At 32.0% G+C, this 20182-nt stretch overlaps 2 protein-coding genes across 4 annotated transcripts; one reads left to right on the forward strand and one right to left on the reverse strand.

The window, feature by feature from the left end:
• The first annotated feature begins 3099 nt into the window (after nucleotides 1-3099).
• Nucleotides 3100-5633, forward strand: LOC106766808 (UPF0496 protein At3g19330). 3 transcript variants are annotated; one of them, XM_022785677.1, is made up of 4 exons: nucleotides 3100-3440; nucleotides 3511-4394; nucleotides 5141-5226; nucleotides 5312-5633. In XM_022785677.1, exons 1-3 carry the CDS (start codon nucleotides 3365-3367, stop codon nucleotides 5180-5182), a joined length of 1002 nt encoding a protein of 333 aa, XP_022641398.1. In that variant the 5' UTR covers nucleotides 3100-3364; the 3' UTR covers nucleotides 5183-5226; nucleotides 5312-5633. The 3 variants fall into 3 exon arrangements, with proteins under 3 accessions (XP_022641398.1, XP_022641395.1, XP_014507058.1); XM_022785674.1 differs by having other exon boundaries at nucleotides 5141-5540; XM_014651572.2 differs by lacking the exons at nucleotides 5141-5226; nucleotides 5312-5633 and having other exon boundaries at nucleotides 3102-3440; nucleotides 3511-4638.
• A 396-nt stretch (nucleotides 5634-6029) lies between these two features.
• Nucleotides 6030-13341, reverse strand: LOC106767374. Its single transcript, XM_022785668.1, has 14 exons — nucleotides 13029-13341; nucleotides 11882-11976; nucleotides 11676-11789; nucleotides 10902-11006; nucleotides 10733-10804; nucleotides 10417-10529; nucleotides 10141-10272; nucleotides 9550-9618; nucleotides 9042-9129; nucleotides 8854-8925; nucleotides 8658-8758; nucleotides 7148-7265; nucleotides 6297-6356; nucleotides 6030-6173 (listed from the first exon to the last, which is right to left on the reverse strand). Exons 1-14 carry the CDS (start codon nucleotides 13153-13155, stop codon nucleotides 6042-6044), a joined length of 1398 nt encoding a protein of 465 aa, XP_022641389.1. The 5' UTR covers nucleotides 13156-13341; the 3' UTR covers nucleotides 6030-6041.
• Nucleotides 13342-20182: the final 6841 nt, after the last annotated feature.

Raw genomic sequence — 20182 nt, forward strand, 5'->3', positions numbered from 1 at the left:
GGTGTATGTTCGATTCGTCCATGTGCCCCTTCCACTCGAAGCCTGCCAGGAGCCGCTCCTTGTCCGTGCCCCCTGCACCATGCTTATTGCACCGGCGATCACTCCCCGCCCTCGTCAGTGTCCGGGTAAGCACACTGGAAAGTCTCGTGGTGATGTGTGGGGGCAGTCAACAGTCCCTGTAAGTTGCCGGGGCGTTACATATTCGGTTACACGCCATGAAGAAGAAGAAGGCGCGACTGTATCCAGTTACACCACTCCCATATTCGGATACACGCCCATGAAGAAGAACAACGTGCAGTTGTATCCGGTTACAACACCTTCGTATCCGGTTACAACCATCTGTATCCCATTCCAGGCGCGGTTGAAGTGGCTCGTATTCGGTGACCCAGCCCCGCTGTTACCATGGACGTCGTTGACGATGGAGGATGCAACGTCCTTGACGATGAAGACAAATGTGTTAGTGATGATGGAGGTTGCAGCCACCATGGGTGGATGATGATGAAGAAGAAGTTGTCCGTAATGGTGGAGCATGCAGCGATGATAACATGCGCGGATCCGGTTACACAGGCGATCTTGGATGGTGGAAAGGAAATGGGGGTAGTGAGTTTGAGCTATTCTGACTGAATTGTTGGACGGTGAACATCTGGTGTTGGTGATCGAGATTTGGTGGTACTTTCATTGCCATCATGTGAGGAAGTGTTAACTGCTTTGAGAGAAAATTCTGCATGTAGAATTTCAGGAAGTGTTTTTGGTGCAGGAGGGGGTCTTACAGAGACCAAGCGAGACCATGGACGAATTGGAATTGGATTTTCCATGGCTTTTGGGATATATAGCTCGACTTGATTGCAGAGAAATGTTACTGATGAGGAGGTTTTATATTTGCTCACCATGAGCAATTAATTACTGATGAGGAGGTTTTCTAATAGCAATTAAATTAATTACGATATAAAAATGTGAATAATGATTAATTAATTACTATTAAAAAAAGTTATTGTCATAGCATAATAATTATTAATTTAAATATAAGATTTTTAAAATTATTTACAATTAAATTTTCTACCAATTAAAATTTTTTTCTACCAATTAAATTTTTAATTAAATTTTTAAAAGGTTTAATCATTCTGATAGTCTCTATTTTCGGTGACTTTTTTCAATTAGGTCCCTCATTTTTTCTTTTTCTCAATTGAGTCCCTATTTTTGAAAAATTGAAGCAATTAGGTTATTGTGGTTAGTTCTGTACTAACACCGTTAAAAAGGGTGACACGTATCAACTAGTAATTTTTTTTGAATTTTTAAATATATTTTAATTATTTTATTTTTAATTTTAATTTTTTTTATATATATTTTTTTAAAAAAATTACCATGTGTCAAGTTGACATTGAGCCATGTGACAATGACAATGTGAGGTGACACTGATAGTGCAACATGTCACTATCAGACCACGTGTCATTAGATTTGTCTCATTTTGGTCCCTATATTTTTAATGTCTCAATTTGGTCCCTGTATTCTTATTTTGTCTTAATTTAGTCCTATTTTTTTTAAAAACTAAACAAATTTGTTTCTCTCCAAGTTCAAACAAAATTTTATTTGTATATAAATCTTTACAAAGAAATTTATACAAATTAATTTTTTTATTAGAAAAATAAATAAATTACAAACTAACATATGACACATTTTTATTTATATAGTAGTAAAGAAATCATTTAACCTAAATAATATGAATGAACCTATAAAAGTTAACATCTCAATAGTCTCAATACTTTCTCAACAATTCACAAAAAAATTCTAGAGTTAAATATTTCGATTTTAAATACATCATTACTAATAATTTGCTTAACAGAAACAAATTTAAAGACAAAAATTTGGAAAATGTAAATACCATATTTTATTTGGGAAGGAACAAATTTTTTTAAATTTTTTAAAAAATTAGGACTAAATTGAGACAAAATAAAAATACAAGGACCAAATTGGAACAAAAGAAAAATACAGGGACCAAATTGAAACAAACACAATGACACGTGGTTTGACAGTGACATGTGGCACTGTCAGTGCCACCTCACCCTGTCATTGCTACGTGGCACAATGTCAACTTGACATGTGGCAAATTTTATTTTTAAAAGAAAAAATATATAAAATATAAATAAAAATAATTAAAAATATATTTAAAAAATTAAAAAAATCACGAGCTGACACGTGTCACCCTTTCTAACGATGTTAGTACGAAACTAACGACAATGGCCCATTTGCTTCAATTTTTGAAAAATAGGGACCTAATTGAGAAAAAGAAAAAATGAGGGACCTAATTGAAAAAAGTCACCGAAAATAGGGACTATCAGAATTTAAAATTATTTTTAATAATTATTCTAAATTTTTTACTCTTAATAAGCATTTTTACAATTAATATAACATTAACAAATATCATTTTATATTATTTTAATATCTAGGAACATTTTGGTAATCTTCATTTTCTATCAATTAAACAATTTTTTTTAACTGTCACATCAATCAAATCTTACACTAATTCTCAAAAACTTCACCCCATATCTACTCTCAATTACCTTCAAATCCACTCAAGTAAACAAAAAAAACAAAAATTTACCCTTAAATATCCTCAAATTCACTGAATCACTTTCTCCGAATCACTCTCCCCAATCACTATCAAGTAAACACATCCTTAAAGTTACACTTCCCATAAGGTACAATGTTCAAGTACCCATGTTAAGAATTTCATCACAATTGATTTTATAATTTTATAGTTTTGGGATTTTATAATTTTATCATGAAATAATTAAATTATAAAATTATAAAAATAATATATGAACCATCGTCACTAAATAACATATAAAAATCCAATTGGAAATTATAAAATTTTAATACTTAATAAATAATAAAACTTTATCTGAACATATTTATCATAAACTTAAGAGTTTATATTCTTCATTCTTCAATTTACTTATGAAACCCAAATTAGTATTTATATTATCATTATTTTAATTCACAAATTTATAATTAAAATTATTTTTAAATTTAATTACAATATGTTTCTTTCTCCTTTATGAAAAACAATGTAAAAGAAATATCCTAGTCTAAATCTAGTTATACCTAAGTCAGATTCCGGCCGGCAATACGCAAAATTCGATGACCGAATTCACCTCCCAAGTCACCGGAAGGAACAAGGAATCCTATTTGTTGAGTAAATTTTTTGTATTGTGTGGTACTATTCCTGTTGGCTTATAAACCCATCCACCATTATGTTACTTGCACACATTATACTCCCTTCTTTCTTGGAGAAGAAGAAGAATCATCACTCTCTTAAATTGGTGAAGAACACTCTCATACACTTCATTCCTAACAATAAAACCAAATGCCTTCAACAATGCTCAAATGTCTCTCCTTCAACTCATCACCTTCTTCCTCAACCATTCAAAACCCTTCCCAAGGTAACAACTCTAAACACATTCTTCTTTTTCACCCACTCTTTCTTCACTTAACTAACCATGCGTTTCGCAGATGCTACGCCCACAATCTCCGACGAGTACCACCGCGTCGTACACACCACGTCTTTTTCAGAGATTCGCTCAAACGTCCAGGCCCAAGCCCACCACCTCAAACCCACGCCCGACCGCGTCCAGCAAGCTCTAGCCCACTCCAACCCCGAGAGTCTCACGCGCCTCTTCTCCGCGTTCTTTGACCACACCGAAGCTGCCTCTGACCTCTGCCTCAACCTCCACCACTGCGTCCTTCACGCGCGTGCCCTCCACGCGCCTCTCCTCGACCTCTTCCGAACCCTTGACCCTTCCCACCCCTCCCAAAACGACTGCGTTCGCGCCCTCGACCTCTTCCACCCTTTCCACACCCTCCCAAACCCCATCCCCGACTCCCACACCTTCTCCGCCGTCCGCACCGACCTCTCCGCCCTCAAAACCGCCCTCGACCGACGCGCCGCCAGATCGCTCAGGAATCTACGTCTCTCCCGCCGCCTCCTCCGCGGCTCAGCCGTCTGCCTCGTTGTGGTCGCAGCTGCCGTGATTGTCGCCACCGTCGCCGCCACGGTGCACGCTGTGGTTGCAATTGCTGGAAGTGGTGCTGGTTTTGCTCTGCCGGTTTGTGCCTCTGAGAAGAGAGAACTTGCGAGACTGAGGCAGCTTCATGCTGCTGCCAAATGTGCTTACGTTTTGAGCAACGATCTCGGGACGATCGACGCCCTGGTGTCGCGGCTGCGCGCGGCGGTGGAGGGCGACAAAGTGTTAGTGAGCCTTGGGTTGGAGAGGGGGAATGAGAGGTACCTTGTGCAGGAAGTTATCAAGCAGCTCTGGAAGAGTCACCAGGGGTTTCTACACCAGGTCGAGGATCTTGAGGAGCATATTTTCCTCTGCTTTTATAACATTAACAAGGCAAGGCTTTTGGTTCATCAAGAGATATGCTCTGATTCAACTTCATAGTTCTAACTCCTAACCAATTGATCCACCCTTTAAATTGTATTTCTCATTCATAGCTGCAGCATTGCAATTATTGTAGCCAATGCAGACTGCTTTAGGGTTTTAATTTGCATTTCCTTCATAATATTTTTATGTTGAAGAAATTTGTGAACATATGTTAACGCGTTTATTTATGAGAAAATGAAACCTATTTATAATAGCTTCAGCTTGTACACATTTGATGTTATACATTCTATACTATTTTGGTAGCTTTTGTAAGTCCTTTGAGTGATTATAGCCCTGATATTATGCACTTTTCTTTTGTTTTCTCATTTGTGCGTTTGTTCTGTCCAATTTTGGACATATGTAGATACCAGTCTTGATGCAATTCACAAAATGTTGCTAGATTCTGACCGAAACTTTTATTTAAAAGTTAACCATGTGCCTCCGATGCTAGATTTCATAATGATAGGGTTACAGTTTTTATGATAATAAGGGTCATCTAAATCAAACTGTGAAATGTTTGACAAAAATAGTAGTAGATATTGAAATGACATCAAAGCCTGCATTCTGGGTTTAATATATTTAAATGGATAAATAGATTTTATTTTAAAGCTTTGTACAAATCTTTTATAAACTGCACTTGAGATGTTATTCAGAAACGCTACCGCTAGATCTTGGAATGTTTGCTATGCTATTGATCTTGGTTTTGATTTCTGAAGCATAAACATGTGAGCCTGGGGGCAAGGGATGAAGGAGTGTAAAACTCAAATACTGGCCACGAAGTTTCACCTTTATGGGGTTTCAGGTAATAGATCCAATTTCCCTACTATTTCAAAAAAACTATACTAATGAAATTGACCAAGACTTTATTTGTTTACTAACTGTTTCAGGATCATTGCAATGATTTAAAAGGAGATGAAGAATGAGGAAGTTTTACAGTGAAATTATGGGACTTAACATGATTATTGACAAATATTCCAAACCACCATCAAGGAGAGGTGTTTCCCTGCCTTGCCTTGAGGACAAGCTCTTCAGTGGTGGTGCCTATGATCTCGTTAGCCCGTTTCAGCCCAACGCATTGGTATCGGTTAATGACATCCTGAATTCAAAGGAAAGCTTTCAGTTAAGTAAAATTCTTAATCTTCTGATCAAGCATCTTAGGTAACAACAATGGAAGTCATCTCCCACTTTTATGAACATATTTACTTAAGATACATACAAAATAGCCATAAAGTCACAAACAAGATGTCTAAAAGTTCTTATTACCATTTAATGTACCTCTTATATATACATTTGAAGCACCTAATAAACAAAATTATACTATCAGTTAATCCTCAATCATGCTAAACACAACTTTTATTCCTTGATTGGTGAACTAGAAATAGGATGGAAAAAAAGTAAATAAGTGGTATATATAACTTATATGATGTATAAAATGGACACAACTTGTGTATAGATTAAATAAAACGACTTATGCAGTTGGCTAAAAGACAGTGCTTCAAAATCACCAGAATTTCCTCAACTTATAATCGAAGTTACCGAACATAGTGATAACATAAAGTATTAAACTAATCATGGAAGTATTGAAGCATTATATACTTAATCAAACCAAAAACATAGTCACTTTGGAAGGGAATCTACCTTGGTGACGATTCCCAACTTCTCTAATTTCTGAACTGCGTCATCCACATCAAAGTTGCAGCTCTCCCCAAACTCTTCTTTGATTAGCTCCTCACACCATTTATCAAGGTCCTGATTCACATTACCATATATAGCTTATATGAATGAGTATATGTACAAAACTCTTGTTTCCTAAGTTAAAATTGAAAAATTGTAAAGAAAACAAGATTGCTTAATTGATAGTGATGTTCATACTTGTCTGTTAGCTTTCCCCTGCTCCATCAGAATAAAAAATGATATTATTACCTCTTTAACCTGCACATAAGATCATAACATCAGCGTGACTTAAAGATGTTAGCCCTGTGCATAGCTACATGCAGCAAAATCACAAGCTGGCCTAAAACTCAAAACAGGTAGAGCTGCGTATACGTATACGTTTTAGTTCCTTGAAGCCTCTGTCATGTAAAATCGTAGCAATTAAAACAGATTAAGAGTAGAATGTAACCTAATTTCATACTTCAAATTCTCACAATTTCCTCCTGAAGTATGAGTCCCTATCTCACATATTCCAAATTCCCTATCAAAATTTAATTGCTTTTTCTGACATATCCCCTAGTCATATAACACTTCTGCCACAACATATCTCATGGGAAACTCAATTTTACAAAATTGATTTATAAAGTGAGTTTTATTATAATCTATATATTATAATCTGGTAAGTACTTAGGTTTATAAGTAACTTGAATAAAAAGCATTTTTCTACTTTTAGTCTTTGGGAGTCACTATCATTTAATCTCATTTGTAATGGGGATGTCTAAGGATGAGTGCAGTACTTCATGATCTACTAGAAGTTGATATTTCATGCTTAAGCTGCCGCTTAATGCCTTTAGCAAGGTCATGTGAACTTTGACCAATTTTAGACAGTCATGGTTATTGTGGTGACAAATATTTTTCAGTTACAGTTTTTTCCATCTAAAGCCCTATAATTGTTTTTGTGTAATGGCAAAAACTAGTTAACAAAAATCATGTATAATAGTTTATTGGAAATAATTTAAAAAGGTAAAAAAAAAATGTAATTAAAAAAAGCACATCAAGCTAGCACTTACTTCCTGTTGAATGACATCATCGCATAAATGGAGAAGTGTACCCTTTCCACTGTCCAGTTGTTTGTCATACATTGACTGTGTTATCAAATTTTGGTATTGGACCAAGTTTTGTTGGAACCTATGAGAAGTTAACATTTAGAAACCTCAAAGGATACATAGACTCATCTACCAACAACTTATATATATATATATATATATATATATATATATATATATATATATATATATATATATATATATATATATATATATATATATATATANTATATATATATATATATATATATATATATATATTGGATAATATAACATGAGTTAAAGATGTTATTTTATCAAATTTGACAACTGATTTGATTAAGAATCTTCTCGTTCCGAAACTAGATGACTTGGCGAAGATTTCATATTAAACATAAGCATTAAAAAAAAAAAACTAAACTATAACTTTATTGTCGAAGGTGTATTTACTTTTGCTTAAATTTTTTGAAGTATTAAAATTTAGAAAATGAAAAAGTCTTGGACTTGTACATTGTTTATCGGTTTAGTTCGGTTGTCGGAAGATTTACATTAAAACTAATATTTGTGTTTAAGTAATTGTTAGAAGTGAATTTTAAGTTTAAGTTTAATTTAATCTTATAAACCGATTTATTATGTGAGGTTTGTATTTCATTTATATATTTATATATTATAATATTCTATGTGTGATTTCTATCCGTTAACAACTTTATTTTAGTACGTGAACTCACCTATTAATTATAATTTTAGTTTTTTAAATTCTATATATAAATGCTATGTATAAATGTTATGGTTCATAGTTAAGTGATGTCAAACCATACCATTAACTGTCTTTTGAATCTAAATATAGAGTGGGGGGTCTTTTGGAATAAATAATTGATTATTAAAAAATAATCTCCTATTTGAGAAAAAAAAAGTTAATACTTGATTCGAAGATAGATAAAGAGCACCCAAAAGCCTGGTTATATTGGTAGGTCTAAATCTGATCTAGCCTTCAGAAAACTTCTATTGGACTTTAATTGTTTTTCTCTATTTGAGGTGACAGGATATTTATTAGGAAATGGTAGAAGTGAAAGTTAACGAATATGCAATAAAAAAGCGAAGGAAAAAAAATGATATTTATATTAATATACTCTACAAAAATTTGAAAGTACTTTAAGAAACTTTATTTTAGATACAAACATTAACTTTAACAGAAGTCTTTTAATGATTAGACTAAAGTACCTAGGAACATATATATATATATATATATATATATATATATATATATATATATATATATATATATATATATATATATATATATAATTTTAGTAGTTTTTTGACCCAAGTGACAACATATTACGCCTTCGATGACAAAAGTTATTACTCTTTACCTTTATTAACCACCTTCGTTGAATGGTATATATAAATAGGATGCAGTAGTTCAGCTAAATGCAATGCAGGTGAAAATCTCAAACTGATAAATGCAAAGCATATATTTCCAAGGGATGCTTACGTGAAGTATGTCTTGACAAAATATCCAATTACTGTGGAAAGAATAGCACCAATGACCCTTAAATCAGCTTTATCCACATCAAGAGAACTACCAACAGCAGCCTATGAAGAAAAACATATCAACTGCATTAGTGCAAGATGGCAAAGATCAAAAGCACTGTATCACAAAAACTCAAACCTGTGATTGAAAAACTAACCAGCCCAACTATAGCAGATCCAAGAAACTTGACCCAATCCATTGGAGTCAATCCTGGATTTTTCTTTTCTGGCTGTCAAGTAAAAAGTTGTGACCAAGTCATCACTTATGCACCTTGGGGGAATAGGTAATTGGTAATAACACAACCATTGGATGTTGATGAGATGATTCACAAATGAGGTAACTCACAAGAACTATTTCCATATCAGCCATTGGAATGTTTTTGAAATGCTTCACATAAATTCCTCTTTCTTGTTTTGATTTGGTGCTAGCCGGCCTGATGAATCATTTTCCAACTTAGAATTCAGTAGAATACAACTACTCATGGATTTTTTACATCTTGTTTGATTCTATCCAGGCATTACTTGTATGTGCCAAAACCCTCAGAAGATAACTCAAATTCCTTGTTTTTCATAATTTTTCAGAATAGTCTTTTAGGTATTTCTTAAGATGATAAAAGAAACATGTTTATAGCTATCATTGTCTTAAATGCAAGGATTTTTTCTCTCTCAAAATAGCATGCATATAGATCAGAAATGCAAGGAAAGACTGATAATTTTATACAAAGAGGGATAATTTTCGTCAAACTTTTTATTATTTCTTTTAACAGTTCTATAATTTTCAGTCTATAATACAGTCAAATAATTTCATTTTACAAATTATCATAGTAGAGATCAAAGATACAATTGAGCACTACCTGTAGACAACAATTATCCTATCAAATGTTGGTTCTTGGATTGTGTTCTTGTTCAGCAAACTACCGATTCTGAAAATTAGCAAACAATTTCATGAGTGACAAGATAATCAAACATTCAAGATTTAAACAGTTTTACATGCATGAGCTCAGTAGTTTTGTGAGACAAAGCAACATGCATTTCTCAGACAAATGGAGTAGTTGGATTTCTAGATAGAAAATTGAGATTTAACAAATAAGAATAATTTTCTAAATCCTTTGCAAAAATCTGTATTTTATACTGGAGGACTACTGTTAATATTTAGAATTTTCCAATGCTATACTACTGGTAACTGTGATGATTCTAGAGTAAATAACACCATTATTAAGTGAGAATTTAAATCTTTGATAAAGTGGAAACTGCTAACATTCAGGTTTTTCTCTACACAAATCTAAATTAGCAGAGTACATCAAAGTGAGTGGTGAATGCTTATTTCAAGAAGAGGCTGCCATAAGCATACTTTAAGGATGAATGTTGTGAATGAAGTATGAAAAGTCCTACTCCAGAAAGAAAACAAGATAACAACAACACCACACAAAGAGATTCAGCAAGACCTCAATGGCAATTTTTCAAGACGTATCCTTTCATATACATCATCCTGATAATCTTCTGACTCCAATTCATCCTCCTTCTTGGGATTTTTTGTCCCACTCCCTTTTGACCTTCCGTAAAAAAGCTTCTCCAACCTGCAAGAACCATGTGCTAAAGTTTTCTGCTTAAATAACCTAAAAAACATGCCATGCTGCATCTACAGGAACCATGATTTTCCTAATGAAATCTTCATGAACATAAGTTAATAAAATTGAACTGCAATTGTGATTGTTCTTTACCTGGTTATTCTTAATACATATGACCAAAACCGTGCTATGAGCATGTCCACTTTCTCCATGATAAAGAAATCAGTCGTTTGCTCAATTCCAATGCCTCGTCGAAAAATAATATACTACACAGTAACAGTATATGTTAGCTTTCCCCTCACAAATATATTAAAATCGAGTAAACAAATAATTCTGATTGATGTTTCTATGTTCATCCTATCGAATAAGTAGTCCTGATTTAACAAAGTAAATAGGCGCAATTCTTTATAACAGCACCAAAAGTACCTTGGTGGATAAGCGCCCCTTGTACTAAAATTTAAAGGCATACCTTATCATGGAAATCTGGAAGGTTATCTTGCGGATGTGTTTGAAAATATTTTTTCAAAAGAACCTTGTCAAGCTACATCAGCAAAACAGAGATCAGCAACTGTTAACAACAGCACAATCAAGCATCCAAAGTCACCTGTGCCATTTAAGGCACATATATTGTTGCAAACCTTGGATTCATTAACTGTAATGGGAAGATTTAGAAGATACTGTCCAGAAAGAGCAATATCAATCTCTTCTTGAGTAGCAATCTTGAAGTTACTTTTTTTCATGACCTACGTGAAGTCACAATTTTTCAATCAGTCCTTGAGTATTTTGTTATGCTTTATCTTATTTACCATATATATTTAGTCTAAGCAACACGAATAAATATTTCACTCAACTTATACTAATGCTTGTCTTTAAAATATGAGTTCTTTCTAGTAAATTAAGACTTTTATTCTATGTAAACTTATATTCCATATAATATTATAGAATAATGATACTTTGACAACATTTTAACACTATTTACATACATGTTATTCTGTGATTGGTCCATGTTAGTGTTTATGATTATTATTATTGATTGTAAAGTAATTTTAGACCAATCACATAATGACATGTAAATAATGTTAAAATGTTGTCAAAATATCATTATCCAATATTATACTCTTGTCAAGTCTTCTTTTTTTTAAATTGAAAAAAGACTGTTTGACAACAATAAATACCATTTGACAACCCACTGAAGGGTCATAACAAAAGTAAACTTTTGTATTAGTAAAGAAATAGAGAAATTTGTAAAGAAATAGAGAAAGCGAATGATAATGAAAGATATGTTAAATGAATGTAAAATTTTTTAGATACTTTAATATTTACCACATTTTCATGTCTATACTTCCTAGCCTTTAAAGGAGATGTCCATAGGTAACTGCAGAAAATGGAAATTCATGAAGTATGCGAAGTACCTCAAAAAGGTAAGCCAAGAAATTCTGTTCAAGAACATCAACTTCTTCATTAGATATCTTCTGCTGTTCCAACTTCTTAGCCCCGGATACAGGATCAAAGAGAGAATAGATTTGCTTTTAAGCACAGAAAAGTAAGAGAAAAGAATCAGGCTCCAACCATATCCTTAGACTAGTTGTATCAGAAGAAATGGTAAAGAAAAGAATACCATCATGTCCTCAAATTGTAGAAGGTACCAAGCTCTGATTGTGTACTCTATTCTCTTGCAGAGCTTCAAAAATTCAACTCGGTCAGCACTATGTTCTGCACATAATACCCAAATCACTCAAAAGTCTACAAAGAGAATATCAAGCTTTTGAAGGAGGCTTGTGGTGGTGGTGTTCATATATTATTTCATCTGAATAAAAACTGCAAACTTTTATCACCACAGCTGCACCAACTAATTAGTAAGAATTTAAAGTCAACATTTATATTATTATCCAATCATGATTCTCATGTTTGATATAGTTTTTGACATTTTTAGTAAATTACTTTACAAGTCATGGAGTGGATGGTGATAGGATAAAAGTTTTTTTTTTTTTGCATTAGTTAGAAAGTTTGGTATTTTTAATAACAATTACTTTAAAGTTATATTTATTATGATTTCTAGTTGGTTTACACATTAAAAACCTTTTAACTTATAGTTCTTACAAATTAAACTCTAAGTCATATATTTGAATATTTTCAAATGATTGCAGTTTAAAAGGATTTACACTATCATTGTATCAAAGATTGAAAATTAAACTCAATAATTTACATGGTACAGAGAGCATGTTTTTCAATTGCTAACAACTTTTTTAATTGCTGCTACAATCATAGTTTCAACTACAATCACTGCTTCATTATTGTGATATTGGTGGTCTTCGCAACCACATTGCAGCAGCAGCCTCATCCACTGCTTTTTCTCTTAATTTCTATACTTAGAAAAGAACTGCAACAACTATCTGCATTTAAAATTGCAATCTGATATTGTTGTCACAATCATATCATATCTGCTTATATATTTTTGGGTAATTTCAGAAACAGTAGCAAAAATGCAAGAAACCAAGATTCATAAACCAGCTAGAGGTATAACTAAAAGCACAAGTTCTTACTATAATGCAAAAAACAGACCCAGACAACAATTCTGACAGCATAAATTTAGGAGAGATTAATATAAAAAAATCATACATTTAAGATAAAATGACGAATAACTTTTATTTTTCTTATTGAAAAAATATCAGATAATAATGTTTATATGATAACTTCTATGCTATCAGTTAATGAAGCAAATAAGTAGTTTGGCATTGAAAGGAAAGAGAGAAGAAGAAACATACTGATAAGGTTGGTCAATGTCATGATGAGATGAGGCTTCAAAACGGGAATAACAGATTCACGTTCAATCCGAATAACTTCCTTCTTGTGATGACCATGAAGCATTCCTTCCCAACCTGAATGTGCCATTTTTTCTTTTGCACCAAACCAAATCAAAGAAACTCTAATTTATATCCAAAAGGACCAAAGAAAGAAGAAACAAAGCGTTTCTTCGCAACACATTATGGAATAAGATTCATGCTTCGCAAACTAGGCATAAGATGCTTCACACTGCTGCAACAACCACACATAAACCAAAAAGTAAAAAATAAAATGTCTGTCATAATTAAATAAAAATTGAAAATAGAAAAGTAAGTTCATGTTTGAGATGAAACTACCACCACCAACAACGTTGTCTACAAAACACAAATGTTCATGGCCAAGCGGTTATTATTGTTCATAATTTACAAAGTGAAGCTACGCTTTGTACGTGTGTGTCGTGTGTGTGATTGTGAAATTGATCTGTTCAAACATTCTTCTATATTCTCAAAATAGATTTATTCCTTTTCCAATTTAATTTTCTAATTTAGTGCAATAAACAATAGGAGAGCATTATCTAGGGAAAAGAAAAAGTATATGTGATTCTTTTCTTTGCATTTCTTTCTAAATTCAAGAATTTATTAATAATATATACACTTTTATTTAAAATGGAGAAAGATATTTTGACACATTTTTTTACAAAATTATTTTTTCATATACTCATTATTTAATTATTATTATATTGACATATTCTAAACTCAATAACACGTGGATGCATATCTTTATATTTTTATTATATTAAAATGTATATAATTTTGTTATTTTTATGAGTAATTATTTACAGATAAAAAATAATATAATTTAAAGTATATATGTAACTTTTAAAATATAATATTAAAAAAATTATATAATATTTATCTTTTAGAAGATAAATTCTGTAGTTATTTGGAAATAAAAATATTATTTAATTATTTACTTTATTAATTAAATACATAAATTATTTTTTATTTACCAAAGAATAAAATTATCCAATCAAAAAATAATATCAAATTTATTTTCTAGTATAGATTCTAATAATATAGTAATATATACTAACACATATTAGTAGTTTAAGTTAAAAATATAGTTAAATATTAATGTGATGAAAATATCCCTTCAGCATAAAAAGAAGTCATAATTTTGGTTGTATCTTAGTAACTTTTGATTTCAAATCTAACAACCATCAAAATACATTTGATACAAATTTTATACACAAATCTCTGTAGTTTTAGTACTTGTAACTTGTATACTTTTTATTATTTATTAATTATTTTTTCTAATTTATTCTCAGATAAGTTATCTCAGATTGATAAATGAGTGAAGTATATGTAATACATTTATGGAGAGGGTAAAGCTATATAATAAAATTGTAGAAAAATATATATATTTATCATTTTTTAATCTGTGTACAAAATCTTAAACTGCCAGTTAAATTGGGAGATAGCATATTTTTCTTCTTCTTTTTTGTACTTATATAAACTTTTACTTATTTTTGGTAGGCCCTTTTTAGGAATTAGTACTATACTTAAAACATGATATTTTTATTGCAAACAAAAATGGTTTAACTTATTTAAAGTAATAAATGTGTATTTCAGTTAGAAGATATGTGAATATAATTATCTTAAAATGTTCACACATATGGAAACTATGACAAGCTAAGAATCTATTAACGTATTAACTAAAAAAATTAGTTGTTTGTTAAAGGTTTGGCAAGTGTATCGAATCATATCAAAATATATATAATGGTAAGATCAAGTATCATTTTTCAAGAGACTCATGTTACTAAACAATTGTGTAATACCTTAACTAATTAAGACTAAAGAATTATTCCAATGGTTGAAATTAAGATGCAATAAAAGTAAATATGATACTGAAATGTAAAATTTGATCAATTGAGGCTAAAACAAGAATGAATGAATGATGTTGATAATATGAGATGATGATGTTGTTGGGGTTAGATTTCACATACTTCACTTTCATGCATATTAGAATTCATCTTCTTCATTGGAATGTTAATGTCACTTACGAAATTACTTAGAACCCAATCCATTGGCATAAAAAGCCTAGCCTTGATTATTAGACCTCAATCCCTTGAGTCCCTAATAACCAATTCCGCATTAAGAAAAGAAGCTTAAGACAACCAAACGTTCTATTTCTATCCCTAGATAATAGCTCCTTTAGGTGAAATTCTCCAAATCATGGTTTCTTGGTATTTCCTAATAATAAAGAAATTCAATCATCATGCTATGAATGGCCAAAACATAGGAATTATGTAATAAGGTTAGGAAGTTTTTGAGTGTTTATCAGTTTTTGACAAATTAATTGTATTTCTAACGTTTATTATTTATTTTATATAATAATATTTAATTTGGTTATTTATTTATTATGATCTATTATTAAAACACTTGTTATGATGATTAAATAATTTAAATAACTAAAAAATTAAATTACTACATTACCAGCGGTTTTGGAGGCAACCCCTACAAATAGGGGCGGTTTTTGTGAAACTCCGACTATTTCCGACGGTTTACGTAAAACCCCGGCTATTTCCGATGGTTCTTGGCTATTTCTGGCGGTTTTTATAACACCTCAGGTAATTGCGGTGATTTTTGAAAAAATCGTTGGTAATGTTTAACGACGATGCTTTTACCCGTGTTTGTTGCAACCACGGGAAACACAATTTCCAGGGGTTAAAACTGTCAGTAATGCTAAAAATAACCCCTGGAAAATTTGTCTATTTTTGTAGTGCAAGGTAACCTGAGTGTTTTTTCTTAAACATAAAAGTGATGTATGTGATGTGGTTTGTTCCTTCCACAATATGATCGTTACACAATTTAACACATCTATTAAGGTCGTTCGATCATACAATGGAGGAGAATATTTTAAGACTAAATTAATAGAGTTCATAAACTCTAAAGGCATCTTGCATTAAACTACATATCCTTATTCATCACAACAAAATGGAGTGGCTGAGAGAAAAAATAGACATATATTAGAGGTAACAAGATCACTTTTTGATAGATGGTAATGTCCCATCTCATTTATGGGGTGAGGTTGTGAGCTCTGTAGTATATTTAATTAATTGAACCCTTTCTAGTTTGATCATTGTATCCTTCCTTCCATAGCTATTTACCCCCTCATGTTTTTTGGTGTGTTATATATGTTCACTTACACCCACATCAACGTACAAAAGCTTGAAGAACGAACTATCATTTTTTTTTTTGTTGGGTGTGGATCAACTCAAAATGGTTATCGTGCTTACCATCTACCATAAAAAAAATTATATCTCTATGGATGTGAAATTTAATGAGCATAAATTTTTTTATGTTGATTTTACACTTAAGGGAGGGAATGAAAGTGAAGTGCATAACCATGATGTTGGTATGTTTGATATCTAAGATATAAAATTATATTATGAAGATAAATTATCATGTGAGGATCATTCTGCAGGAAGGGAGCCAATCCTAAATATGGGCACTTCTTTTTCAGATAATATAGTGTCTTCTGGTCATAATCAATTGGCTCAATCTTCTCCACAAGTTCATCTCAACTCTTCAGAGGTACCTTCTGATCCTATATTTGATAATACTAATGTGGATGAAACTAATCAAGAACCTATTTCTCTTGACTTTACCCTTGATAATACTAATTTAGATGAAACCGATCACAAAATTGATTCTTCTTTGTGTGAGACCACCAACACACCAAACACCGAGTCTACTATTCTTCAATATAATCTTCCACCCCGTTCTAACCGTGGTCAACCTCCAACTAAATATGAACTAGACCTCCAAGCCAAAGTTAAATATTCCATTAGTAAATATGTGTCATCTCACAAGTTATCCAAGTCATATGCATCATTTGTATCTCAATTATCTTCAATTTCTATTCCTATTAATATACAGGAAGCTTTGGCAGATCCTAGATGAACCAAAGCAACAGTTGATGAGATGACAGCTTCAGAAAGAAACAACACTTAGGATCTTGTGTCTTTACTAAGAGGAAAGAAAATTGTGGGCTGCAAATGGGTATTTACAATTAAACATAAAGCTGATGGAACTATTGAGAGATATAAAGCACAACTTGTGGCTAAAGGTTACACTCAGTCTTATGGTTTAGATTACCAAGAGATGTTCGCATTGGTAGCCAAGCTCAACACTGTAAGAATACTTTTGTTGCTAGCAACAAACCAAGATTGGCCTCTTCTATAGTTTGATGTGAAAAATGTTTTCCTACATGGAGAAATTTTAGAAGAAATTTATATGGATTCTCCACCAAGTATGACAAATTCAATTAGGAAGGTTTGCAAATTAAAGAAGGATCTATATGGTTTAAACAATCCCCAAGAGCATGGTTTGAAAGGTTTACCAAGTCTATAAATACTTTTGGCTGTAAAGTAAGTAACTCTAATCACACCTTATTTTTGGAGAGAGGAAAAGGAAAAATTATAGCTTTGATTATATATATAGATGACATGATTGTTACAAGAAATGACCAAGATGATATTTCTAGTTTACAACAATACCTTGCATATGAATTTGAGATGAAACAACTTGGAAACATCAAATATCTTTTGCTATTGAAGTAGCTAGATTAAAACATGGTATTTTTCTATGCCAAAGAAAATATATTATTGACTTATTATCAGAAATGGGGTTGCTTGGGAGTAAACTGGTTAATACACCAATTAAACAAAATCATAAACTCTTTCAATGCTCAAATTCAGCAAGCATAGACAAATGGAGATATCAAAGGCTGGTAGGAAAATTAATTTATTTATCCCATACATGTCCAAATATTACTTATGCAATGAATGTTGTTAGTCAATTTATGCATGACTCACGAAAGCTTCATATGGATGCTATTGAGAGGATTTTGAGATATTTGAAATCCACTCCTGGAAAAGGAATTTTGTTGTCAAATCATGGAAAGTCAAAAGTAGAAGGGCATACTGATGCAGATTGGGTAGGTTCAAAAGATGATAGAAGATCTATCTCTTGATACTTTACTTTTGTAAGTGGGAAACTTGTAACTTGGAGGAGTAAAAAACTACATGTAGTAGCAAGATCTAGTGTTGAAGTAGAATTCAAAGGCATGACATTAGGTGTATGCGAACTATTGTGGGTTAAAAATGTGCTATCAAAATTATTCTTTGAACCTTTTTTTATATGGTATCAGAGCTAGACTAGAGTCTATCCTATTGATATTTGTTGTTTGTTGGACATATTGTTCCATCCGTTATCAGGTCGCTATTGGACCATCCATTAATGTCTAGTCTCATGCTCAAGATGTCTCGACGTGAGGGGTGTGTGTTGAAAGTCTCACATCGACTAAAGATAAAGCCAATTTAAAATATATAAGTGGATGCAAACTTCATCTTACAAACTAGTTTTGTGAGGTTGAGTTAGATTTATAGTCCACATCTTAACATATTTATCTCATTTTCGACTTTATCACACATTCATATCCATACCTACATTAGAAATAAAGTCAGAGATGAGTATGTACTTAATTTTTTTCATTGTCATTTCTATCACACGCATACATACACATGCACACATATACCTACAAATATACACGCATCCGCACACACACAACCAATGTCAATTTTGTCAATAATTTTAAGAACTTGCCTTAAGCGTAATTCTGATAGAAATAATAAATAACTGGATTGGTAATCATTATATTAGTTATATATAGAAGGTGAATGATTGAATAATAAAGGAAAAGACATTAAATATTAAAGATAGGACATTGGAGTTAATAGGATGTTTTTGTTGACACTAAAAATTAGAAATAACCATGGATTGAGTTAGATAGAAATAATATCTACTCACTGCCTGATCTACGTGAAAAAAACCAATTACATTTACGTGAAAAAAATCAATTACATTCACTCTGTCTATCCGCTGGATATCCACGTAAACTTTTGAATTTTACTTTTTCAATTTATGAGTACTCACTGAGTACCGTTAAATATTTTAAAATAATATTTTCTAAGTTGAATATTTTAAAAACAAAAACTCAAGAAAAAAAAATCAAAATTTAAATGAAAAAATAGAACCTGGAGCGAACATGGAAAGGTTGTTGATGCACGAAGAAAAGAGACATTTCATGTGGCATTCCAATTATATAACAAACTTATATAATAAAGACGTCATCATTTCAATAAAGAGAATAGTCAGAGTAGAGTAATAGTTCAGTAGCCGATATTACAATCATCCATGGAAGATGGAATTTAAAACTTAAACAATTTAGAGTATTTCAAAATAACACCAACTTAAATTAAAATATAGAAATCCTAGTAAACTAAGTTGCAACGTCAGCATCTTCCAACTCTTGCTCCAAGGGGGCCTCCTCAACAACATTTGTTCCCATCCAAATGGATGATCATCGCAAGAGAAAGCATACCCAAGCAACATACAACACAAAAGCAAGGGTGAACTAGATAAACAAACAACATACATATAGTATAGTCAATCAATATCGTCATGCTTAATTACATATAAAAAGAACAAGCAAGGCATGTCATCCAAACCATGCATCACATACACAACGCGACTCATCCGGATTTTTGTATAATTGTATAGTTATTGGTCGTCTTTGCATTTGCATAGATCAACTAGTCCATCCCCAACACTATGCAAGGTAAATCCCCCAATCTGTCTATGTCTAAACTCCAAGACTATAGACGAGGACCTCCCTCTACTTTCACCACTCACATTGTTCTTCTTTATTTGAGTATGAATAATGCTTTGAGTGTAGGGATAAATATACCATTTCAAAGCTCCTTACAGTTATACAGACAACAACACCATCTCTGCAACCACTCCATAACATCTCACCCTAAGATGTTCAGTTCATATTCAATCAAGCCATCCAATTTAAATATACAAACATACAAGACACAATCAAACAACATAACACCAAACCGAAAAGGGTGTTGCTCCCTTCACCTCCCTTTTTCTCCTTCCACCTCCCCAATTTTTTTTAACTTTTTCTTATTACGAAAATAGCCTTTTTCTTTATTTTTTTACCCTTTTTAACTTTTTTAATTTTAATGTTAACCCTATTTTACTTTTACTTTCTTCTCCAAGCC

Source organism: Vigna radiata, chromosome 1, assembly GCF_000741045.1.
Source record: "Vigna radiata var. radiata cultivar VC1973A chromosome 1, Vradiata_ver6, whole genome shotgun sequence".
Lineage (NCBI taxonomy): Eukaryota > Viridiplantae > Streptophyta > Magnoliopsida > Fabales > Fabaceae > Vigna > Vigna radiata.